Source organism: Astatotilapia calliptera, chromosome 5 (assembly GCF_964374335.1).
Source record: "Astatotilapia calliptera chromosome 5, fAstCal68.1, whole genome shotgun sequence".
Taxonomy (NCBI): domain Eukaryota; kingdom Metazoa; phylum Chordata; class Actinopteri; order Cichliformes; family Cichlidae; genus Astatotilapia; species Astatotilapia calliptera.
In genome coordinates, this window is record NC_137426.1 from 17,933,781 (window position 1) to 17,959,120 (window position 25,340).

A 25,340-nucleotide genomic window follows, 5' to 3' on the forward strand; every position below is an offset into this window, starting at 1 on the left:
TTAAATAAGCGTGTTGATAATTCAGCTCTTACTTCAGAAGAGGGTGAGTCTTTTGCTGCGATTGTTCTTCCACTGTTGCCTCGGCCTCAGCCGGTGCTGCGGCTGCTTCAGCTGGGACTGGCTCAGGGTTCGGGGAAGCAGCAGCTGGCTTAACTTGAACTGGAGCCTTAGCTGGAGACTGGATGTTATGTTGGACCTGACTGGCTTTGGCTGGGGACGGAACCTGTGCTGGGGCAGAGACCGAGGCTGTATCTGAAGACTGAGCTGGTGCTTGGGCAGTGGGCTGGGGTGTGGGCGAAGCTTTCGGAGGAGGTGCGGTTTGTGGCTTAGGCTGGAGCTGTGGTTTGGAATTTCTGCGCATAGGAGGAATGGGTTTTGCAGGTGGTGTGGGTTTGGGGGGAAGATCTTTTGGTTTGCCAGGTGCTGGGGATGGGGAGCCTTGAGGCTGGGGCTTGGGCTGCTCTGTGGTTGGAGGAGAGGCTGGGGGAGAAGCCTGAGCTGCAGCTGAGGCTGCAGCGGGGCCAGAAACTGCGGCTGCTGCTTTGGTTGGTGGAGAGCCTGGAGCTGCAGCTGCCGGTACTTTTGCAGGGGATGATGGTGAAGCTTTGGCTGGGGCTGAAGTGGAAGCAGAATCTGGGGTTGGCTTTGTGACAGACGGGGCTCTCATCATTGGTGGAGGCCTCGGTACTGGTGGTTTTGTGACTGAGGCAGCTTTCTGCACTGGGCTTGGTTTCTGAGCCTGAACTGGTTTCTGAGCTGGACCTGGACCAGGTCTCTGAGCCTGGCTGGGCTTTGGTACTGGTTCAGATGCTCTCTTAGCTGATTCTGATGATGTGTCCACACTCTGCGCTTTCACTGGTGCACCTAAAAGATGAAATATAGTTATATGAACTTGTACTTCCACTGCTATACAACACCCAAATGCAAAAAGGGGGTTAATAATAGAACATACAAGCATCAGTATTTAAACTCTAGAGACTGTTAGTGCAGCGTTAGACAACCAGGCATTTGTAACACTCACCAAAAACCAAAGCAGAACATGATATAGAAAATGAGCTTGAATCTAAACATGCCCATTCACAAAATGATTCCAGACATTCATAGAAATCCTATCTAACTAATCTATCAAGAATAGACTGGGGCAAAGCAGGCTCTGAATGTTTTGGCTGTAATGACCAGCAGGGGGAGGCAGAACAGCAGTTAAAAGAAGGTGCGGTGATTCGCCTATCATGCCAAGTGTTATGCACAGTAAGTCACGTGACCAGCACTAGTGCGCTAATTAAAACAGGCAGTGGCAGGAAAGAATCAGACTGACGGTGAGGAGAAAGACAGTAAACAACAAAAGGTCAGGAGCTAACGGAGAAATACCGGTTTAGAACAAGTGATCCAAACACAAGCAGCAACGTGGCGGGACATGCAACACAAAAGAACCAAGTGATTACACAAGCTGAGCTAGAAGCGGCAGGGCAGGGATGAGTTTCCAGCAGTTCAGAATTCATTTTCTCCAAAACAGAATTACTGAATGTAAATTACATTATAAAGCCTCTTTGAACACAGCTTGAAAAATGTAAACAGAATCCTGTTTATGGACTTATGAATTTATATATATTTTTTCTCATTACAAAAACTTCATGAAAATTCATCCCATGTGTTCTCAGAGAGTCACTGCTGTCAAGCAGCTAATTGGCCACGAGTCTTACGTTTGATCAGATTGTCATAAAGCATCCCAATGGTTGCTTGGGACTCATGACGCATAAAAACCAAAGAAAATACAATTTGTACAAACATAATTCATAAAGGGAGACACAATAACAATTTGCTTGGCTACAAACCCAGAATTAGGGAACATTGTGTTTAGAGATTTGCTTAATATTTTGTTGACCGCTATTATAATTGATTTTCGCCACATCAGTCAAGCAAGTACAGAAAGTGGCAAACGATTTTAGCTATATTATTAAAAATATTATTTAATCTCTTTATTTAGAAAAGGTTTAAAAATCAAAATCTTCATCAAATCTATAGCCAGATGTTCAAATATTAGCAATTCAATGGTCTGGATCCAAGCAAATGAGGAATGATCATGCAGACAAAGAAAAGTATGCTAATTTTTTTAAAACTTAATTTAATCAGGTGTTGTAATTGTGAGAGAAAAAAAACATCATATTTTGCACTTTATGAAGCCAGATTGCCTGTTTCAAGTATTATAACACAAAACAGTTGAGGCTTATTTACAACCAAACACAAACTCTAATCAGCTACTCACAAAAAAAGTCAAGATCTTGTTGCTCAGCCAGAAGGAAATCAATTTATTTAGCATAAAAATGCAATTTAAAGATTATAAAAATGATTTAAGCAGAAACCACAGAAACCCAATTGAGCTGGCCAAAATTTAACAAGCAGAGTGATGGTAATCTCTGTAAGTTATTTTTCTTTTCACTAAAGAACACATAAAAATAAAACATTAATCCACCAATAAGTGCACATGTTTTCACAGTGTTAAATTAGTATCACATATGGCATTGTTATTAATGCATAATTCATATATAGTGAAGTCCGATTTGCACATCTTAACACTCAATAGGCACATATTTATCTCTATCAATTCACATAAGACACAAAAAGCTATTTCTACAACATCTTAACCACCACATGGAGTACAGGCATTTGCCACACCCATGCAAAAAATGAGAAACCACAATGAACAAACATGCAAACCCAAATTCACACAAAGACAAACACAACAACTCCAACATTAATGGCTTTGTTAATGTAACACTTTGGGTAGCGTTTTACCACTGCGTTTAGTAGGCACACTTAGTTTTAAAACATCAGCCCTGAGCACAAACACCACCACACACACTCTCTCTCTCACACACACACACACACACACACACACACACACACACACACACACGTTTGAAAACTTACATTACATCTGCAATTAAACTTAACATGCTGGCTAAGTGCATTTTAATATACATTTGCTTGTTAATTCAAGTGAATGCCACAAGTTAAAAACAGACAACACTGGCTTGTTAATATAAATGAATGCCGCAAGTTAAAAAGAGGCAAGGCATAGCTTTGACAGATAGAAGAGGCTTCTTGCTGTTCTTGGACCCAGACTAGTGCACCAATCATTTCTGTCAACACCGAAGTGAAGCCATGATGTCAATATACTAGTTTGAGGCAGTAATGAAGGAAACTGTTGAGTTCAAGGAACAAGGATCAGTATGCTTACAAAATACAAGCTGCTTCTACTCTTCTGCACTCCTTCATTTTCTTGCCAAGAGTTAGATGAGAAGATGAATATGCCTCTTGTACCTATACGGTAAACATGAAGCTACACTCAGTAGGTAATTAGGTAGGCTAAAAACAAAGCCTGGAAACAGGGGAAACAGCCAGCATGGCTCTTTCCAAAGAAACCATAGCAGATCAAAGTTTCCCATTTTGACAAGATGTGTGTCATAATTTTGATGAATACAAAACCTGTGAAAGCCACAGAGCAACACATGACGTCAAAGTGCAAATCAGTGAGTTCTAAAGGTGTTTATTGGTGGATCGGGTTGCCAGGTAAGCTGTTTTTCCCAGTTTCCATGCCCAGGCAAAGCTAATGGTAGCTGCATATCTACAGTACAGAGAAGACATTACTGTTGGTCTTCTTGTCTAATTCTTGGCAGAAAAAAACAAACAGGTCTATTAACAGATCGCTGGTAAACTGGATGATCGGGCATCTATGTGTTACAGTATCAAGTCCCAATACAACGATGTGAAAGCACTGAATACTTATTTCCCACCTGTTTACTTTCTGATGGCAGTACTTTGTTTGATAAGGAAGATGTTCAAGTTAACAGCTAGTGGATACTTCATCTCAGAAAGTGATGTTAGCAAGGGGACTGTTCAATGATGAATTTAGTTAGTGTTTTCTAGACATGCTACAGCAGCAGCCCTTTTACATTGGTGAATAGTGTTCAGAAACCTTGAGGTTGAGGACGTTGGCTTGAAGTCCTGTTAGGATCAGCCAGTCCTTCCTTAGGGGCAGCAGTCTAGTAGACAGAGAGGAGACAAGGGATCAATGAAAAAAAAGAGTTGGCAAGGCAATAAAAAACGAGAAAGGGAAATTAAATTATATACAATTAAATTTCACAACAACAGTGGCCTCAAAACAAAACAGCAAGCTTTTTCATTATTTGTCACATTCAGTATCATAAAGAGTACAAGTTGCAGTGAAAACTTTTGTGTCTGTGCTGCAGCCGCACCATTCCAGGGCTTTGTGGTTTTTAGCATGAAGGGTCTAGCCAGGACCCTTCATGCGTGGGACTCGAACTTGCAACTCCCACTCCAAAGGTGAGTCGTGCTACCACTACACTACCTAGCTCCGGTATATACAGCAATAGTACAGCTGCAAGACGCTTTATATTGTAAGATAAAGACCCTAAAATAATACAGAGAAAACCCCAACAATCAGACGACCCCCTATAAGCAAGCACCTGGCAAAGCTGGGAAGGAAAAACTCCCTTTTAACAGGAAGAAACCTCCGTCAGAACCAGGCTCAGTGAGGGGCAACTATCTACCCCAAATGGTTGGGGATAAAGGAAAACGAAGGTAAGGATGCACTAGTGAGTTGTGAAGGACTACAGTAGGTGCTTCCTGTGCACCTTGGAAACACTTGCTACTTTTAGATCACATTGTGGATTTCCTGATTCCGCCATATTTATGATTGCTATGCTTTCAATGCTTGCTCTCTAAGATATAAACATCAGCCATCTCTGTAAAGCTGATCCAGTTTTAATGTTAAAATATTATCGTTGGTAATGAAAATGAATTCTCTAGCTCAAACCCAGAGACCAAATAGCAACCTTTATAGGAGTCCATCAGTTGGGAGCATAACCAGAAGCATCTATGTACTTTTCTAAAGAGGCTTACAGTATCTTTAAACCTGAAGTTATTCATCAGGATCCTTTGTAGATGCACAATTTTAAGTGGTCAGGACATGATTTCCACAGGGAGATTTTAAAACAGCAGCCACACTGGAAGAGGTCTAGCGGTGCAAATTTTTTTGTATTTGTAGAACAAATGCTACACAATGCAACATATTAAAGGCTTCACCTGTTGGGGCTGCACAGTAGCTGGCTTTTGGCTTTGAGGGGAGCGCGTTGGTGAGCGGGAAACGCTAGATGACCTGGAGGCCAGTGCTTGGTTCATCTTAGCCAGCACCACCTCTGAAATGAGCTGGCGGTCCTCTGCCTGGTGATCGCCAATCAGCTGCATAGATGAACCCACAACCTGGATAACAGGAGACAACAATGTGAGAGATGAGAAGATGTATGAACTATGACTGGCTAACAAAGTCAGGACATTGAAGAAAAAAGGAGGTTAAACAGCACAGCGGTCTGAACAGAGTATCTAGGTGATTCTGTTATATTTCTCCAATTGCAGGGAAAGTGTAGTTTGAAATCATAAAAAAAGACAACATAAAAAAATAAAACAGAAACAAAACACACCCACACCATTACAGGATTTTGTCTTTTAATGAGCAAAAACTGCCCTCAGTTTTACATCATTATAAAAAGTGACTCATGGGAACTGTGGAGGTATGTTTTTGTTATTTGTTTCCTATTTTTTCAGTTTCAGTATGAAATCTGCTTTCAGTTTAAATGGTACACAGTTTTATGACTGTCAAGTTTTTTCAAAGCTTAAATGGGATGGATGACAAGCCTTTTGTGTCATGTCGGCTCCAGGATAATTTCCCTGTGCTCTCTCTGATGCATAGTCTCTTTTTTATCATTTTTAGTCATACAGTTATTTCCACAAACACATCTTGTCTGAATCATCACTACATAATCCTGTTATTTTAAAACTGTCACCATATCTCCCCCTCCATCTGTCTAATCTGTTTATCACAAACACACTCTTAGCTGTTAGACTACTTCAGCTTTTGCTCTACTCTTTCTATAAGTTGATTAGCTGCCGTCTAGAAACATCGAGTTGGTTTGTCTGTTCTGGCTTCTTTATTGACTTTCACAAAGCAGGCTGTGTTTTACCATATCTGAAGTGTGCTTACCATATTGTTCCATCTTTTCGTGGCCAGTTATCACAATTTTGATAAGAACTGACCCATAAATGAGCAAGCTGCAATGACCTACATAATTAAGATGCTCTGTACTTACTGCTAAAATTATTCCACGGAGAAGCAGCTCTTTCTAGAGCACTTTAGTTTCTGCCCTACAAACCCAAGCTTGTCAAGCTGCTGGTCACTAAACATTTCATCTTTGGCCTTGTACTCCTGAATTCTACCTTTTTTTCAACAGCTTGGTAGTAGTGTTGCTGCGATAGTCTGAGTCCCTCCAATTATTTGCAGCTCATACTTTTTCTTTTTGTGTCAGTTCTCTGCCTTTGGGTTCAAACATACTCCCATCAGTTTCTGAAGCTTAACCTGCCACACTGAAGTGCCCTAACTACCCAACTTTAAGAGAACCAATACAGCCAGAAAACCAATTTTCAAAGCTCCTCATACTTTATTGTAACCTCTTTCTATGTCAGCTTCTCTTGATCATGGCTCTATCTCAGCCTGAACATTGAGAATCTGGTGCAGTCATCCTGCCAGACGCCTCCAATCTGTCCAATCTGGACTAAATCTAAGCTCTTATACTTTATAGCCTTTAAAAACTTTAAAAAGAGTGTTAATGGTTTTGGTTTATGTAAATGTTTTCTACATAAAAGGTAGCATTAAGCAGAAGAAATTTATACTTCTACTTTGCTGTCATCACGACTAAAGGCTGCAAAACATAAAAACCAGTTTGCGATAAAAAAAAAAAAATACTGGAAAGGCAGAGGTGAAAGAGAAATAGAGAGATAGTAAAGTTTTGAAACACAAAGACAGAGCAATCTGGTGTAAAAGATGAACATAAAGTGACACAAATTGTGTAATGTATGCACGTCAGAGTGTCACCAGACATCAGCTATTAAACCCTTAATGTGCATTCAGGTTACCTGAATCAGTTTATTCCCAGCCAGACAATCTCTGCTCCCAGCAGTGTAAATTGGGCCAGACATGCTAAATTTAATATGCTTATGCAACACAGCTCCCACAGGCTGATGTCAACGTGGTGAAAGTTTCCAAACAAAACACAAGAGTCAATAAATACAGTGATGCAGGAAAAAGTCTAAAAACCTTTTGAGTTCTTTAGTTTTACTCCTCCCTTCCCTTCCTTTCCTTCTCACCTCTGTAATGTAGTCGTTTCCATCCTTGCCACATATGGCTTTGACAGCACAGATATCCAGTCCTCCAAAGATCTCTGAGCAGGTATCGACCCACAGTTTAAACCTGTCACAAAGAAAAGCGTGACAAATTAGTCCTATTAACAGCTGTCAAAGGCGACTATAGGTGACAATGTGCAACAAGATTAGGTAGTTAACTTGTTTTCTTTGCTGTATCAAAACGAGGTGGGAGATGATGGTGAACCTTTCCTGCCTTATTGTTAATGAAAAGTCTTGCACACTAATTAAGCAGTGGTATTGATTTATCACTTCAGCACAGCGTGTAGCAGAAATGTTGTTTGGGCTTAGATCCCAACGGCAAACCCGTTCTTGAGCCCCTCTAGCTCCAGGCTGTAACCTATGAAGGTGCTGTTTTTTTCCTTGCTTTACTCCTTCCAGTCAATCTAGGGTCAAAACAGACGGATCAATACTCACCTGAAGGATAATGTACTCTAATCCAGTGTTCTAGCCCTGGTAGCTTGCATAAAACTGAGCTAAAAGTTGTTTGACAACTGCAACTCTATAAATAATATTTGAATAATAATGTTTGTTCCAGGGCTGCTGTACACAGATAACGGTGCTGAAAGTGCACTAGATACTGTTTACAGTTTGACTTACTATACCTGTGCTCTCAATACTGTGCTGAAATGCATGCTTCACCCATGAGCAGATGATGTGAAAACAGTTATGGTACAAAATGTCAACGGCTTTCAGCTGAATTAATCTGAGTACACTGACTAACTGTGGTAAAACACAAGAGAGATGTGTGTGACATCAGGGCAGCCTGAGCATCACTAATGTGGAAGCGGTGCTCACTTGTCAGTCATGGCTACTTGTTCCAACATGGCAGATCCAGTGTTGCTTTTCCAATTACCAGAGATAGATGTTCGCCTGGAAAAGGAGAGGAAATTGTGCATTAAATTATTATGTAAAAGCCTCATTACAGAGTCAGCCCTTCAGTATAGATATTATAAATGCAGGCAATAAAAGACAGAGAGAAGTAAGCATCCTTGCAGCAGGAGGTTTGTGGCTTCAGCTACTAACTGCAGTCAGACAGAGAGCAGAGCTGTAGGTTCTCTGTCTGAATGGCAGTTTCATAACCATATGCTAGCATATGCTCTTTGTTTTTTTCTAAACTAAAGGCACATGAGACATGGAGATGTGGTATGGTAAACTTCAAGATTTATATTTCTGTCTGCTGGTACATGAGCGCGCACGCACAATATATCATCCCTAAATCCAAATGACGCACAAGGACAGCACACTTACATGTAGGCTTTGTAGTCCGTGCCAATTTTCTGGACCCTGATGTCGTACTTGGCGTCTACGAATGGCTCTGTAGTACAGTAAGTCTGAGTGATGGCCACCACACTTGCAATGTCCTGGAAGTCGCTCACATTGTCCACCTTAACCTACAGTGGAGTAAAACATATAAATACTTAATTTATTTATTCAAATAAAGAAAGACTCTCAAAATGCACCCAGTCTTACAATTTGTCACGCAAATGCCACCAATGTACATTTCACCCCCTGCTGGTAAATAGAAAAAGTGCAGGTTAAAGCGCTTCTCCATTGGCTTTACTTTTAAGACCGGAAGGACAGTGATGGTACGTGTGGGTAGAACATTTTCAAGGATGAGTGGTTGTTGAGCTCCTGTAACTCGGTTGTAATACACAAATAATACCTTCTTGTGTCACAATAAATTATATTTAATGAATAAGGGTAACCCAGCACAGAGTGGCACTACATGGATCACAATGTCAGGAGAGTCAGGTCAGGACAGTGCTTTAAGTTGCCGTTTCTCAAATGTAGAACACAAGCTTGTTTAAAAACAAATGCATCATCACTACTGGACATACTCATGAAGTTGACTGGCTGTGTTCAAAGCCGATTGACAATGCAGTTGCTGCAAACTGTCTGGACAATGTTTGACTTGCTTGATTCTAACATTGGTTCAACTGGCCATCAAACATTGGTTAACAGTGTTAAATCGATCAATCAATCTAATGTCCAATCTGACCGGTTAAGACGTTTGCTTTCTCACATAAAGCTTCTCCATTTAATGTGCAGTGCATGTGTGAAAATGGCTTATTGAACCTGAGCAGTTCAGGGGAATGATGTGTGGTGGATCGATCAGGAGCGGTAGAAACGCTCCACTCTGATTTCAGCCAGAAAATATTAACACAGTTGTCAATCAATAACAGCACAATGTTTGGACAAAATGTAAAAGGGAAGAGAGAATAAAAATGATGAACTGATAGGAGGAAAGGGATAAAGAAAGACATCTAAGATGGAAGCAGAGGATGGGAGAAGGCTATTAAGTGCACGCGTATGCCAGCAAAAGCACTAACAAGTATAATAAATGTGATTCTAGATGTAGTGGTGCTTTATGGTTACCATTTAACCATCTAAGCTAACTACTATAATAGCCACATGATTTGTCCTCCATTCACAGAGCCAAAACTATTTCCTGGCTGTAATAGTCGATCCCCACATATCTTTGAATGGCAGCTAAAGTTTAAGTAAAGCAGGTGTGGTTAAATGGTTAATCTAACTGTATATATGTCAGTTGGTAAATAAATAAACCAATTACCTTTCCCATTCCAGAGTGAGCATGTCCAATCTTCACCACCACTGGGAAGCTTGGTGTTGTAATCTGCAAATAAACAGTATAACTGATGGATAAATAATGATGAAGAAGCATAATGACAACTTATGTTAGTTATAATAACAAACTGGAAAATCCTGCAGTGAAAAATAAGAGGCCCCTTTAGCAGTGGTCGTTATTAGTAAGGCAGTAAAACTGCTGCAATAAACAAAAACTCAAATCAAAGTCAGTAAAATTCATCCTCAAATAATGCCAATAAACATCTTATGAAAGTCACATGAACACTGTGCAAAAATAACAAAGAAATGTGTCTTTATTTCAGCAAAATCCTAACATGTGATGCTCATGGTGGTGCTAGAGGACAAGTCAGGGAACCACCAAAATCAGCGGGACTCATCCTCCGGGAATCGTGTATGTACACAGATCCACTGCAGCTCTGTAAACAAAATCCAAAAACCAAACCTAATCTCCCAAGTGGATGTGATTACATGAAACATGAAACTATGACTAAGTGAATGAGGCCTATGCCAGCCTATGGGAGGAGAGTGAGGACATCAAAAGAGGGCAGAAGAAGAGCCAAAGGATGGTAGTTTTTCTTCTTGCGTTAGAGGAGGCTGTCCCTAAATTGTTGAGCACATAAGAGGCTCCCTGTGTGCGACCCTCTCAGCATTCAAGACCAGAGTGTGAGGGGATCCAACTATTGTAAGTTCCTCTGCGTATTGTCTACAGAGAGGGAGAGAGGAGAAGAGAAAAGAGAGCAGTGGCAGCAGCAGCAACAGTAGCAGCAGCCTTCCCTTCCCTTCACTGCAGCTTGAATTCATAGGTTTACTTTAAACTTATGAAAACATTTCTATCCACAGCTGCCTTTCGGCTCAGCAGAGCTCATCTTACCACTTCGACCCCACCGTCTTATCTATCACCCTGCCCTCTTGCTGACTGCCCACCCGACTTTCTTCCAGGGGAACTTAACAGGATCACAAGAGGTTGCCGAGCTTTCATCAAGTGGTGGAGCGGTCAGAGGTAGCCAGAGTCATCATGGCCGTGTCCCAGGAGCGGAGTGTGTGTCTGGGGCTTTGGGTGCTCATTTTGCTTGGTGCAGGCTTGGAGGAAGTTGTGGAGGGATGCAGCTGCCACCCAGCACACCCACAACAGCTCTTTTGCAGTGCTGAGATTGGTAAGTTATTGAAATTTAGAATAACCAAGGTTATATGTGTGAAAATAGGTGCATGCTTTATTTATTTATTTTAATCTGGACAATGTCCTTACATATTGACAAACCAATTAATTATTTGGATTACTGATCAGATTAATTACATGCTTTTAGGGGGAAAAAATCAATCCACAGTGCAAAATTAGTTTTACAAGAACTAATCAATAGAGGTTCATGGCTAAGCTACTGTGGCCTTTTTGATTATTATGATTATTATTCATAGAAAACGTGAGTTATCTGAACATAATTTCATGGTTGATATTTATAGCAGTATTTCAATAAGTTGATTTGGATGCAGTTTTTCTCTTAACATGAACTTTTCCTTGTGTGCTATCTGTTTTAAGAAATTAGCGCCTTCCTTTTGTCACTCACGTAAAAACAACCCCTAAAAAAAAAAAAAAAGTCCTGGCCTACTTTCTGTCCGTCCGTCTGTCTGTGTGCCTGTCTCTCTGCCCGACGCCCCCGTCATCCAGTTCTTTCTTGTCTAAGCACAAGCCAAAACCAACACTCTGCTCTGACTTTGAGTACTTGGCTCCAGAGTGTGGAAAGCTGGAGTATGTGCTTTGGTCAAAGGTTACACTCCAGCAGAGGAGAGAGGGAGACAGAGAGAGAGAAGAGGAAATTGCTTTTATTTTAGTCATGTTTTCTAGTTGGTCTGCAAATCCCTTTAGGTTTAAAGGGTCAACTTCTCTACAGTGCTTTTAAAACAAAGGCCGGGTTAAATGAAAGGCAATACCTGTATTCAAAATCTCCAGGTGAACAGCCAATTTAGATCTTGGTTATCTCAATGCAAGGTTTTTAGGACAGCATTTTACATGTGACACATGCCATTGATGGCTGAGATTACATTTCTGCAAGTATGAATATTTGGCTCTTTGAGCTTTCTTCAAAGCCTGAAACTATAAAGGAAAACTAGTAGAGGACCTGAACTAACCAGAATAACATCTCAAGCTGGAATGTTCTGGTTTTCAGCTGCATGGTGCTGTGCCCTGTTTTTTAATCATTGGTTATAGAGAGCAGGTTTCTTACTGCTAAGTTGTCACACATTTATTTGCTTGTCCAGGTATGCTTATTCAATAAGCCACAGAATGTAAACAGAAGATGGACATCAGCCACTGATTAGCGAAGTCACACTGAGACACCTTGAACCGAGCATTATTGCTGTTGCTATCTTTATATTTTGAACCTGGACTTGTTGAGCATGTTGCAGATCTGACAGAGCAACTGAAGGACACCAATTACTCACATAGTGGAGACTTGTCAGACATAATGTAGGCCTTTTATTAAAAAAACAAAAACAAAATACTCCTGTTGTAGTCGATTAGACATGAAACTATCCAGCAAAACCTTTGAAAAATAGTTCTAAGATGAAAACTGTGACAAAACCTCACCATCTGCAGGGTGTTTAGATTGGACTCTGTAGAAAGGGGCAGTTTGTAGACAAGAATATTTTTACCTTATCCTTTTACTGATTACAACAAAACTGAAACGAACAAAAATCTACTGAGAAAAAAGTACACAGTTTTAAATAAATATACAATTCAGTGAAAGATAATTTGGTTGCTTTGGGGTTTTTTTGGTTGTTTTTTTTTTTTGCATTGTTTTGTCATTTAAATGTTTTAGATAATCAAATTTTAATACACACAAAGATAACCCAAATAATGACAAAATCTAGTTTTTACATGGTGATTTTGTTTATTGTGGGGAAAATTGCTATCCAAGCTATTAAAGTCTGGACTTAAATCAGATTGAGATGCGTTGGCATGACCTTTAACAGTGACGGCTGAATTAAATTAGTTCTGCAAGGAAGAGTGGGCCAAAATATTTCCACAGTGATGTGAAAGATTGCCATCATTGTCAGTTATCACAAACACTTTGATGGCACAATCTTGCTATTAAGTTTAGGGGGGCAATTACTTTTTTCACACAGAGCCAGGTAGAATAGCTTTCCCCCCTTGAAATGATCATTTAAAAACTGTATTTTGTATTTACTTGGGTTCACTTTGTCTATTATTAAGACAATGATCTGATCCATTTAAGTGTGACAATTTAAAAAAAAGGGAAAAAAAAATCAGGAAAGGTAAAAGTACTTTTTCCCAGCACTGCACCTCGTGAGGGGAGCTTAGCTTTGATCTGGACACTTATTTGACAAAAACATTGGGGCAGAGGTCAAAGGTCATTTTTCCATTGGCTTCTATATAAAAACAAGTTACTTTTGGCTGCTTATTCACAAGGGGTCACCGCAGTGTCACGTGGTTTTCTTTTTTCTTTTTTTTTTAAGGCTGATGCCCTTTTTGACTCTGTACCAAAGGGATTTTTGTCTCCTCCAGGATCAAACCAGGAATTTTTCACTTAACTACACTGTGGAGCCACCCAGGCAAAACTCCAACTGTCTCCCCCTGCTGGTAGTTACATCGATTTTTAACATACAGTGAATAATCTAACCATGGGTCAGAACAGAAACAAAACAAAATTGATCAATACAAATTCTAGATTTAGAGCGGTGAAAAAAGGCTAAATGGCATATGTCCCCAAAGAGATCGTCCGCACCTTGGTACCATAGCACCATAGCTATATTTTAAAGTCATGTAATATTTAGTGGCATTGACAATAGGTGTATAATGTAAACAGTAAGTAAAAATAAATGATAAAAATGAGCCCAGATGAAACTCCAACTCAGCACACACTTATTGCGTGAACTCTTACAAAGGTTGTATCACATGAAAAACCTTTTACATAAGTTGTGCATAAATTCAGAAGAATTACTAAAGATAATTGAAAATTCTTTTGAACTGTGGCAAGTTTTTAGTTCCAAAAGTATGTGCCTGTCTCTTAATGGATATGGATACTGGGCCTTTTTCAGATAGGATATAATTTTCTGGACCGATGCATAACAAAAAAGGAGACTCAAAATCGAAATAAAAAAACGTGTTTCACTTGGTGGCACCTGAGGCCATCCTTGGTTGCTTTCTAAGAGTAGGCTGGTGGTGTCCTTTAGCTGACCTGACAGTGCTGTCAGAGTCGATGAGCTCTTTGAATAAAGCTCAACATCTGAGTAATATCCCATCTGGACAAACCTTGGACGGTTCCCTGGCCATGTTTGTGTATTTGACATTGTGTGCATGCGAGTGTCTGTTTGTTGGACAGAGGCCAAGCCATGCCAACTCAGCCTACTCCATCTCTCTCACTCTCTCTCTTTCCCCAGTCTCTCCCCACTTCATTTCCATGTCTATAGGCTTGGTCTAATGGTCTGCATACTAACAATATCAGTGTGAAAGCCCACTGACAGTCCAGCTTTGTGAGCATGACAAGGGTGCCGATTCATCTTGGAGGGGGAAGTTACTTACTACAGATAGGTTCTCATGGTACAAGTTTGCAATATTTCTCTTTGGTTATGAAACTGTGGGGCAGATGCACAGCTACTTTCACTCAGCAGGCGTGCCTGTCCTTATTCCCGTTCATAACACAGCTGCAGTAACTGAAATTAGCTGGTAACCCAGCGTGTACACTTCAAAGACGGGGTGGGGGTGTGGGGGTAAACATTTCAGATAATCTAGGCCAAGACAACTGTTTTGGAAGGTTTTGCAATTCACTTATTATTATAGACAATTTCTTAAGTATATCTCATGGAATGCACTTTCCAAAAAATGTTATGGCTTCTTGCAAATCCAATAGAATTTTTCTTTTCCTTACCCAACCAATAGTTCCTCAATTAAAGATCAAAATCACCAACCTGGCTGGTTAGCTATAGATTCTATTTTGGCACTGACACACGACCAAAGCCAAGACTGCAAATTCTTTGATCTTTCCACAGAACATATCTATTCCGTGGTATACTGCTGACCATTAATACGGCACACAGAGTGACAGCTAATTTTCCAAAGTACTTTGTCTATCTTGAGACATGTTTCTTTGTGTGTGTGTGTGTGTGTGTGTGTGTGTGTGTGTGTGTGTGTGTGTGTGTGTGTGTGTGTACCACCATGCACACACTTTACATCACAATAGAGCAGGACTGAGAAATCCTTGAAAGATTCTTATGAAAATAAATTCATGCAAGAATATATACATATATACACCGGCTCCTGTGCGGTAACCAGAATTTAAAAAAAATCCTTAATCTATAATGATTTAGCTTCACATACCTAAGCTAAATTATTAACTAAATACATAAAATATTAACTAAATAATACTGTAATCTTGCATACAGATATTTGAGCTGAAATACAAAAATATCAGCTTCAAAATGTATTTTAGTATCAAAAGTAACAGGTCTCCTAATACCCCGTGAGCTCGGTTATAATGTATCCTTTCAGAATGTTAAACACATCAAACTTTTTACATTAACCTTTCGTACAACCTATTATTTTACTAGTGCCACATTCAATGTACTAACTTGATATTATGAAAAAAAAGAACAACTTTGATCAAATATAATAGATAGAAAGTGAAAAGATTCAGTAGTAGCTGTAGATGTAGTCGTCTACAGCTCAAGCTTTGACAGTGCCTACTTAAACAAATACAGCTAATTAATCAAACCAAACTCTGCTGACATTTTTTGAGGTTGCAGCTGCATGTGTGTATACACAGTAGGTGGGTTAATGGGCAGGTGTGTCTTTGTAGGGGTCAGACTGTAAGGTAAGGTACTACAGAGAACGTGGTCACTGTAAAGTTTTGGATAATGCCAAGATGATCAAGTTATCAACTACAGCAGCTATTCCCAAGAAAACTACTGCATGGCTGCAAGTCTAATGCTTTCAAATGTATTACCACACCGAATCTGAGCCTCCGGTTATGAATTATGCAGTGTAACAATGAAGAATATCAAATAGCATAGAGGCATCTACAGTCATGCTCCCTGACATTTTCTATAAGGTAATGTATGAAGGTTCCTTGATCAGCTCTTTTGCTGCAAGCAGTGTAACGATTAAAGCGTTATACGGATTCGCACATATTTGTCTGCCTGCCCATCTTTCCACTTGTGTGTTTGATGAACAAAAAAAAAGTCTTTATTTCTCCTGAGCCAATTTCACAGAACATACTGAGCTCCTCCTCCTCTTACCAGCACACAAAACCGTGGCACAGTTATGTGTCGAGCGAAAAGAAAAAACAAGCGAGGACGTTTGCTTAGCTGTGTGCGAGAGTGAGGTTCACACTTTCACTCCCTCTCCCTAACACTGTTACTTTTCTCTCTCTTTCATGATTTCACAAAGGTTACTCAATTCACTTCTGGCTCCTTTCCCCCCTCTCTTTCACCATTGCACTACAAGGGACTGTACTCCTGCTTTTACAGAGAATAGATGTGGGCGATGAATTTACAGGGAATTCATTAAAGGATATTTTATATTATATCCTCATTATATAGGATATTATCCATCATGCAGAATATCTTCACAGAGAAAAAGCACAAATGCTTTTAGGACAAGAAATACCCAGTGTATTTGGTCAATATTATTCTGTCTGATAAAACAACACAACTCTTTACATACTGGTGTAGTGGGTACGCCTTTATCACTCATACATTCAGGGCAAGATTGTTATAGTTAATGAAAACTAAACTAAAAACTAAAACGAGAAGTGAAAAATAACAATTTAGTTACCGAAAATAAAATAAAAATACAGAGGAAATATCCTTAGTTTTATCATGTTAGTTTGGTAAAGATTTTTTATTACAAGTTGCTTGATGAGGCATTGATGGACATGTTTATCGAGACTTTGCATGTGTATAAAACTGTGACCCAACTGCTTTCAAAAAGAAGTGTTTTTACTGTAATACCTGCACTGATTTTCCCTCTGATATGGCTATATATACGGCATTTAGCCACACAAGCTACATAGTTCGGCTTATGAAAGGCTTATTCGTGACCAGGGTTAAAATTCACCCTTTTGAAATGTTACAACGCCAAACTTGTTACAGCAAATTAAGTGGATTTTAGTGCTATTACAGAGCACATTTACCTTCAAACATGAAGGGAATTCCAAACAAAAAGTCCATCATACTGCGCTGCATGTTGAAAAAAACCCATTACAATGTGTTGAGGGTGAGAATTAGCTCATATAGACGCCTCATTCTGCTGGAGATTCATTAGTCACTGACAGGCCAGTTTTTAATGTAATGTGAAATGCAACCATAACATATTACAAACTTTAACACTGTGTTACTAATGTAAGCAGTAATCTAGTAATCTGAACGTGGTAGCACTTGTCGATTATGGTAAAAGAAAAGAAACACTCCATGCATGTTTTTAACTCACTTTCTTATAAGTAGCTGTCACATACATTTTTCTGTGATGCCACTGCTTTTCACTTTTCATTAAATTGAACCTCAGATGTATAATAATAAAGTCAGTTCTCTTTGATTGATTGCCTTACCAGTATGTTATCAGTCTGAAAAAGAAACATCTAACAGTGAAATTAATTTGTCAGTCATCATTACAGCCCTTGCCTATGTCTAAAAATGTAGATTCAATGTGCTTGGTGGAAGAGAAAAATAGCTCAGTATACATAAAGCCTCTAATATTCGGGTCAGGTTGCTTAAAGTAATCAGTGTTAATAATGTTTTGATTATGATTAATATTCTCAGAGGTTGTAACATTAAAATGTGCTGTGTGTGTATGCACAGTGAAGTATATACTCATACTTCACATACAGTATGTGCTTGTGGAGAGGACTTGGTAGTTAATGGGAGTGATCAAGCAGAGAGCTACTTGTTATTCCATGTGGGTTTTGATTTCCCTCCCAGAGGAGAGGAGGACACATCCTGTATCACTACTGAGAGGACATGCATCCATCTATCTATCTATCTATCTATCTATCTATCTATCTATCTATCTATCTATCTATCTATCTATCTATCTATCTATCTATCTATCTATCTATCTATCTATCTATCTATCTATCTATCTATCTATCTATCTATCTATCTATCTATCTATCTATCTATCTATCTATCTATCTGCACAGGTTTTTCATTGTTTCTTGTATGCAAACAATGTTCTTATCTTATCTTGGATTTACTTGCAGGATCCTAATCCTTGTTTTTTTCTGTGTTTCCCAAACAGTGATAAGAGCCAAGATATCTGGAGAGAAGATTGTGTCGCCTAGCAACAGCTCCTCACCTTACATGAAGATGATCCAATACGAAATAAAAATGATCAAGGTGAGAGCCCTGGTCATGCACACATATCCATCCCCCCCCCCCCCCCCCTCCCTTTTTAAACTGTGTGGTTTATGTGGAGCTACATATAGCCTGCCCCCTATAAAGTAAAATGTATCATGCATGTTAAATGTCTCAATGGCACACACATAACAGTATAACATCCACCGTTTGATTTCCCACCTTTGTTTGACATCAAACTCCCCTCTGTCTTTAAGTGCTTCCTGTCCCTGTGTTAACTGTCAAATAAAGGCAAAATGTCCAAATATTTTTAGAGCAATGAGAAAAAAAATCAAGCTGAAATGTTCCAAATGTCTATCTCCACATGACCTCATGGTGTTAATAATGACTACTGAACAGGATTAACATTTGCTCTTCATAAAAATGTCTGCTCATTATAAATATGCAACACTTTCATTTGCACATTTGGATTTTAAGCACTAGGATGTTCTCTGCTGCTGTAATTTGGAAACCTAGAGTTCTTTTATTATTCCTCCTGCACGACACTGTTGCTGCACATACTGTACTGCATTAAATTTACATTATGCCAAGCCCATTCTTAAAAAGTACAAAACGTTTCTGCTCTTTTCCTCTCATCTGTATCTAGATGTTCAAAGGTTTTGACAAGGCTAAGGATATCCAGTATGTGTACACTCCAGTTTTCTCATCGCTGTGTGGAGTCAAGCTGGACTCCAACAATAAGGCAGGGTATCTGCTCTCAGGTACAGTATGCAATGAAACTTTTTTATATTGTGCTTTGAAAGAAAAAACAAGTTGGTACATTGGTGCTGTGACCAGTAAAGAGAGAAATTTTCCTAAATGGCTTTTCTTTTGGGAGTGAAACTATTCATTTTCACTGAGACTGATTCCTGTCTGCCGGGGACAGCGCTAAACAAATTCATTAGACCACCACCCAGTGTAAGGTTTATTCCACAAGGTGAGACAATCATCAACCAAAACACTAGGTTAAAGCTGTATACCAATGAAGCTCTTAAAAATTTGGTTTATCATTAGGAGTATTAAGATTCTTATGGAGGCCTTTGGACACAGCAATAGTTATTTAATCTATTCTACTGAATGCAAGGCTAAATGCTGATGTCACCAAACAGGGAGCATGTGGAGTGATGGGAGGATTTCTATTGGCCAGTGTGATCTGGTAGAGTCTTGGGACAACTTATCAGTGTCGCAAAAGAAGAATCTCAACTATAGATACCAGATGGGCTGTGAATGCAGAGTGAGTAAGGACTGTCAATTCTCTATGCATACATATTTATCATTCTCACACTCATCTGTCTGTGTCAGAGACGTCTTCATGAGCTTAGACTAAAGAAACAGTGTAACAGCTGTTACAGCAGAAAGGCCACTCTTCTCATCTGTTCCTGCTGCTTTGCCTCTTTTCCGTCTCTCTATATTCAAAAAAAAATTGTTTGTTTTTATTTTGTCTAAAATGTGTGAACATTGTTTTCTCTTCCAACCTTTGCATAACTGTAATCCATAATACACGGGAGACCTACTTCACTAATAAATGATGAGATGAGAGATGAGATGACGAATCGATTATTCTTCTCTTCTTCTTAGATCAACACCTGTTACACAGTGCCGTGTGCATCTACAGGAGAAAACGAGTGCTTGTGGACTGACTGGCTGCTGGATAACAGCCTAAACGGCGAGCAGGCTCGGCAGTACGCTTGCATCCGCCGCTCTGACACAAGCTGTAGCTGGTACCGGGGTGGGCCTCCATCTGAGAAAGACTTCTTTGACATGACTGACCCTTGACCTGTAATTCTGAGATTCATTTTACTCAATATGTTTCCCAATATGCCTCATGAAAAAAACAAAAAACGAAAAAACAAAACCCTGCTTTGGCTTATGTAGATCAGATCTGGGGTTGAAAACAGCAACTGATTTCATTAAAAAAAATTTGGGCGAATATTAAATCTGAGGGAGCATAATGTAACCGTGAGCTTTGAGTGGTTGTTACAGTAAATCTTGGAAAATCTGTCCAAACTGCAGCACTCCAGTGAATCATCTTCTTTCTCTCACGCCAGATTAGACTCATCATTTGATCTAGACCGTTTTTTTACCTGAAGGCAAATGAATAAAATTATACAAGGCCTTACATTTGTTTATGCATGAAGTATGAAGCATAAAGGTGTTCATTTGCTGCAAAAATAAGACAAAGTTATATCAGGAAACAAAAATGGTAAATAAATAATAGAAGGAAGCTGTCGCAACCTTTTCTGAACCAATTCCAGACCCACTGCAGCAGCTTTCCTTTCCCCTCTTTTTCCTTCACACCTCCTGGGAGTGAATATCTTTAAATAGTATCTGCTAACTGTCAATACAAATGAAAGTACACAGTATATACAAATCTGTGTGGAAGGTTTAGGCACTAAAAAACTGAAAGTCTCTTTCAAAAGTCTACAATAAAAAATTATTTTTATTTTTACATTTTTATGAATTGATCCATATCTGGTGTGGGCAATGTTTCCGCATGTAAATCCAAGGCAAAGGGTGCCTGTATGTTAGTGTACTTTTCAGTGGTAACCTCAGTACAGTTCTAAGCGTTTCTGAGTATTTTTCCAATGTTCTGCTGGATTTAGCCTGTCTCCATTGCTTTTGTCACTTAATGTAAACCCATTCAGACTCCATGATTCAGACTCCAAGGCTCTATGGGGACCATACCATCTGTTGCAGGACTCTTTGTTCTTCTAACGATTGTTCTTTGAGATGCTTCTTTATTTTGTTTCATGCTGCATACTGAATTTGGGCCCCATAAAAATGGCATTGTGTAATGCATAATAAATCAAAGTGCCTAAAACCTTTTCATAGTACGGTATACAGGCCGCAAAGCACCACTGACATTCTCGAATTAATTATATTTTTACTAAATCTGATGCAGGAATTATATATACACTACGAGTCTCGTTCACCTTAATCACAGTTTTTCCCCCTCAAATTTATGAGACTGTAAATATTGTATTTTGTGACAATTAACATTTTAAATGCTAACAATATTTGTTCTTATAGCATATAGATTCTTCTCTTGTGTTTTTGTGTGTTTAGTTTCATTGGTTGTACTATTTCCTGTGCCAAAAAATCTAATCCAGCGCTTTAACAACTGCACTGCCGTCTGTAGAAGCCAAGCCTGCCCCCCTCTGCATAGAGGAAATGATTTAACAAGACAAGGCTCAATTCACCTAAAACAAAAGTAAAAAAGTAAGAGGAAGTGGATTCATCTCAAAATTGACAAAACCAGCAAAAAAGAGAAATAGCTGACAACCTTGAATGAACAATAATTAACAGTTAAAATTACTCAATATAATAACTCAGTAAGAAGTGTGAGTTGACCCCTGTCTTGTTCATGACTAAAGTCATACAGATTAAAATGCATTGTGAACATCAACATCAAGAATGTCTCGACATCGTATTATGGTCACATTTAACAATAACTACTTACATTTAACCTGCACTACGCAGTCATTTGTACATTGGATTCTGTCAATTTGAACATAGTAAAATGATAGTAATGCATCCTAACTGTATGGCTTTAGTGAAGCATTAAGCAGTTTCATGTCTGTTTTATACTGTAAGACCTGTTCGGGTTTGTATTTATGTGTTTCTGTCCGAATAGAGTCTTTTTTATTTCCATGTACCAAAAAAGATTGTATATAAAATGTCTCAGATGACCTGTGTGTCATGTGCTTTTTTTTTTTTTTTTTTAGAAATTCTCCTCAGCTACCAAACATCAAAGAAAATAAACCTTGCAGGACTTCAGCAAGAGCTCAGATAGATTAATCGCGACTTTTACTTAATGACACTTTTTAAAAAAGTCAATGTGTCTTAAATCCTACCTCTATATTATACCACATGAATGCTTTACTAAATCTGGTAAGTAAAATGCAAGAGGGAAATAGGCACCATCTCCTTTCTTATACGTATAATAAAAACCCATGGATTTTCACTGTACTGTACAACAGTTTTTAGCCCATCTTTGTTTAAAAAACAAAAATACTTACCTTTCTCATATTGTTATTATGTTCTCATAAGCTCAGATGCATATATACAGCAAGGATTTGTGCAATGGTGTTGTAGTGTTTCTGCTAAAAATACGTCAAAACTGAAAAAAACTTGACAGGCATCCCGAAACTTAATTGATGCGCTACACTGTTTTGTCCTTTCAGAGACTGTCGCTCGCTGAAACAGGCAATTACTGTAAATTAGTAAATACAATATATTATATAATAATCTGCACATCACATTGCCACATGCCAGCTCCAGATCGCAGTGAGGTGTGAGTGTTCTTCAAATTGAAACACAACACAGTTTACAGTGTGCAGTAAGCAGAAAATAGCATTACCATGTCTCTGTAGTTGGGGTAGAAGGTCTGATCAATGAGCGGGAACTTATCTGAACCCAACCTCTTCTGATTGTTGATCAGCTGGGAAAACTAGAAGATAAGAAAAAAAGAGAGAAGCAGCAATATGGTGCATACGTAAGAAATATATGCAGATTAATCATATAGTAATAATGTTATAATGTTTGCACTCTGTTAGGTGTTTATTCTACATGAGTCTCCTAACTGACAACTTAAAAAAAATCGTACAATTATGATGTAGAGTGATTAAAATACTCTTTAGATAATTACAGCTGTAAATTTGTGTTGTTGAAATTGCTTACAGCCCAAGGTTTGTCACAGAGGTTGTAGATGGAGTCCAGAGAGTTGACTGAGGGAATGCCAGCATACTGAAGACCAATGATTAAGTTCCTAAAATCCTCGTTTTGGGCCATGCTGAAGGCATGCTGGCGCACCAACACAAAGTCAGGCCTGAATGACCTGGAATGCAAAAATGAAGGCAGGTGAATAAAGAATAAATGGATACGTTTGGTTTCTTGGCGTTCTGTGCTTATATTCACGAGTTCTTGTGTGATCAAAGCCACAGAAAAGCGACATGAGGGTGTTGCTGTTTTTATTAAAATAAAACTGGAGGGCATAAGGTGCACTTTTGGATGGAAAATGACAAAGATTATGAAAAAGTAAGTAAACTCGCACAGCTACAAAACAAATAAGCTTAGGTTTATCCATGAACAAAAAATGAAGCGCAAAAATACAAATACAAACTTAGATCTCTCCTCAAAGAGTAGATTCTCATCTTTGAAGCACTCTTATGAGAGAATCTTTCTTTGAATAATACATGAAGATAAAATAAGTCTCATGTACTTAATTGAAATTAAATGTATCACATTATGTGTACAGTAAAATGACACAGCCCACTGATAAGCATTACCAGCAACTCAAAACATCACAGTTATCTTCTGTGTCCACACGGAGAGTGAGAAAGGTTTGTTTTGCTTTGTGTGGAGTCTCTACTTGGATGTTTCAAACAGTCAGTTTGGATGAAAACTTGTGGTCGAAATGACCTTTCATGTTTGAATACATTACCTAAAGCATGAGCAGATTATAAAAGGGGGCAGAAGATAGTTAACTAAACACATACCCATTAAATTACTGTATATAAAAGTTTCTCTCAGAAAGGATCTTAGAATTAGTTTAAACACTATAATTAGTCGTTTAATAATAATTCGAGTCTTGTTTTGAGCATTTAATCAATCAACAAAAAAAAATCTGCTTTTACTTCTTTGCCACTGCTAAACAGAGATTAACACGGACACAATTGTATCGATACCTGTGCAATTGTTAGTTCTGCTTAGAGTTCTGATTCTTTATTGATTGTCTGATTGATTTCTGTGTGGAAAAAATGCAAACTGCTTTCTACTGCAGAAACAGAATAGGAAAAAAAGGTCTCCATTTAAAAGCTACACTGCAATAAACCTGACATCTTTGTTTTGCTGTCAGAAAAAAAAGTCCCAGCATTGATAAAGGGAAACATTACGTTTGAAACATTAAACACTATATTTGCCAATAAAAACATATTCAAAAGTAACCAATCAACAATGTAGTAACTCTAAATTATGACATATTTCTCTTATATTCCTCCCCTTCATAAAATTTTGGACAACCCAAATACTTTGCTACTTAAATTAGCTGCTAGAAAACAGTGCGTTTTACTACTTGTATGTCTCACCTTGCTTTTTCTTGGTATAACATTGAAACCTCAAGTTATTTTACTGCCCCAAGCCGGAGATAAAACTGGGGTGGGCAAGAAGCTGTTTGAGCCTTGCACACATTCTGTCCTGCTGGGAAATCCCATCATGGCAGGTGAAAATGAAGGTGGTGAAAATACTACTGTCAGAGAGGTGGCTGTGCACAGTTAACATTGATGAGGACTGCAGTGCAGTAAAATCTAACTACTGAGAGGTGATGAGGGATTGTTATGCACAAGTGAAAAGAAATAAATGCTAAATTGCAGAGAGTAATATATTCCCAGTGGGGCTTTTATTGATTTAAAGTCTTTTTTGTTGATTTTCTGTAATATTCTACATTTGAAACTGTGTAGGTCTCCATACAAAAACACCCACAGCACTGAAGCTCAGAGAAGCAATTTATGACCAGAGGGTTAAGGTCAGAAACAATATTCAGTGCAGTTCAACTCACTGAACGGCTGACGCTGACAGGACATGACTCCTGTTATTTTTTCTTTTGTCCCTGCATGCACGTATGACAGCGAGGGAATGTGAGGAAAAGCAGAGAGAGAGGTGTGAGAAAGAATACAGTGAAGAAAGAGATGTAGAGAGGAGTGAAAGAAGACAGACAGAGAGTGAAAACTCTGCCGCAGTGTGACCACCACCAGCTCTTCATGCACTGAGAATACTAATCAGACACTCCAACAAACTAAAAGACTCTGGTGGAGAGGACAGAGCAATTAATGTGACTGTAGCCTCTTCATTACTGGCAGTAAGGCTCATCAGTACTACCCTCATTCGATGTTGCCAAGAAAGCCACAGCCATCCAAACAACCTTTCAGTATGAAATGAAACAAAAGCGATGGTTGTCACATGTATAAACGATGTATTCACATAGATGCAACATGCACAATTTGAAAACGAATCTGCAGACGTTAGGCATACTCTGGCCATGCATGCACTGGGTTTTTGGAGCAAGCCAATCCCACTCAGGTAAAGTGGAGATGAGACAGAGCTTACATTTCTTA

General features: G+C 38.9%; 2 protein-coding genes across 3 annotated transcripts in view; one reads left to right on the top strand and one right to left on the bottom strand.

Moving 5' to 3' along the window:
• Window positions 1-25,340, bottom strand: part of syn2b (synapsin IIb) — a 99,142-nt gene that overhangs the window by 2,021 nt on the left and 71,781 nt on the right. Inside the window, exons 4-12 of the mRNA XM_026167705.2 lie at window positions 22,909-23,065; window positions 22,589-22,678; window positions 9,851-9,913; window positions 8,527-8,669; window positions 8,074-8,148; window positions 7,222-7,324; window positions 5,107-5,283; window positions 3,977-4,043; window positions 33-864 (exon numbers count right to left, since the gene is read on the bottom strand). Coding sequence (XP_026023490.2) covers window positions 33-864; window positions 3,977-4,043; window positions 5,107-5,283; window positions 7,222-7,324; window positions 8,074-8,148; window positions 8,527-8,669; window positions 9,851-9,913; window positions 22,589-22,678; window positions 22,909-23,065 — 1,707 coding nt within the window. The remainder of the gene's footprint in view (window positions 1-32; window positions 865-3,976; window positions 4,044-5,106; window positions 5,284-7,221; window positions 7,325-8,073; window positions 8,149-8,526; window positions 8,670-9,850; window positions 9,914-22,588; window positions 22,679-22,908; window positions 23,066-25,340) is intronic.
• LOC113022366 (metalloproteinase inhibitor 4) lies at window positions 10,410-21,917 on the top strand. Of its 2 annotated transcripts, XM_080301790.1 has the most exons (6): window positions 10,426-10,567; window positions 10,726-11,039; window positions 18,134-18,231; window positions 18,836-18,950; window positions 19,338-19,462; window positions 19,807-21,917. In XM_080301790.1, the coding sequence occupies exons 2-6, from the start codon at window positions 10,901-10,903 to the stop codon at window positions 20,002-20,004; spliced, it is 675 nt and encodes a 224-aa protein (XP_080157916.1). In that variant the 5' UTR covers window positions 10,426-10,567; window positions 10,726-10,900; the 3' UTR covers window positions 20,005-21,917. The 2 variants fall into 2 exon arrangements, with proteins under 2 accessions (XP_080157917.1, XP_080157916.1); XM_080301791.1 differs by having other exon boundaries at window positions 10,410-11,039; window positions 19,338-19,466.

What these genes read in the sequence shown, in the direction of transcription:
- LOC113022366 (XM_080301790.1), top strand. Translation starts at nt 10,901, where the DNA reads ATGGCCGTGTCCCAGGAGCGGAGTGTGTGTCTGGGGCTTTGGGTGCTC. An exon ending in GGCAGGGTATCTGCTCTCAG is followed by an intron (nt 18,951 to 19,337) that starts GTACAGTATGCA and finishes GTCACCAAACAG; the next exon opens with GGAGCATGTGGAGTGATGGG. An exon ending in AGATGGGCTGTGAATGCAGA is followed by an intron (nt 19,463 to 19,806) that starts GTGAGTAAGGAC and finishes TCTTCTTCTTAG; the next exon opens with ATCAACACCTGTTACACAGT.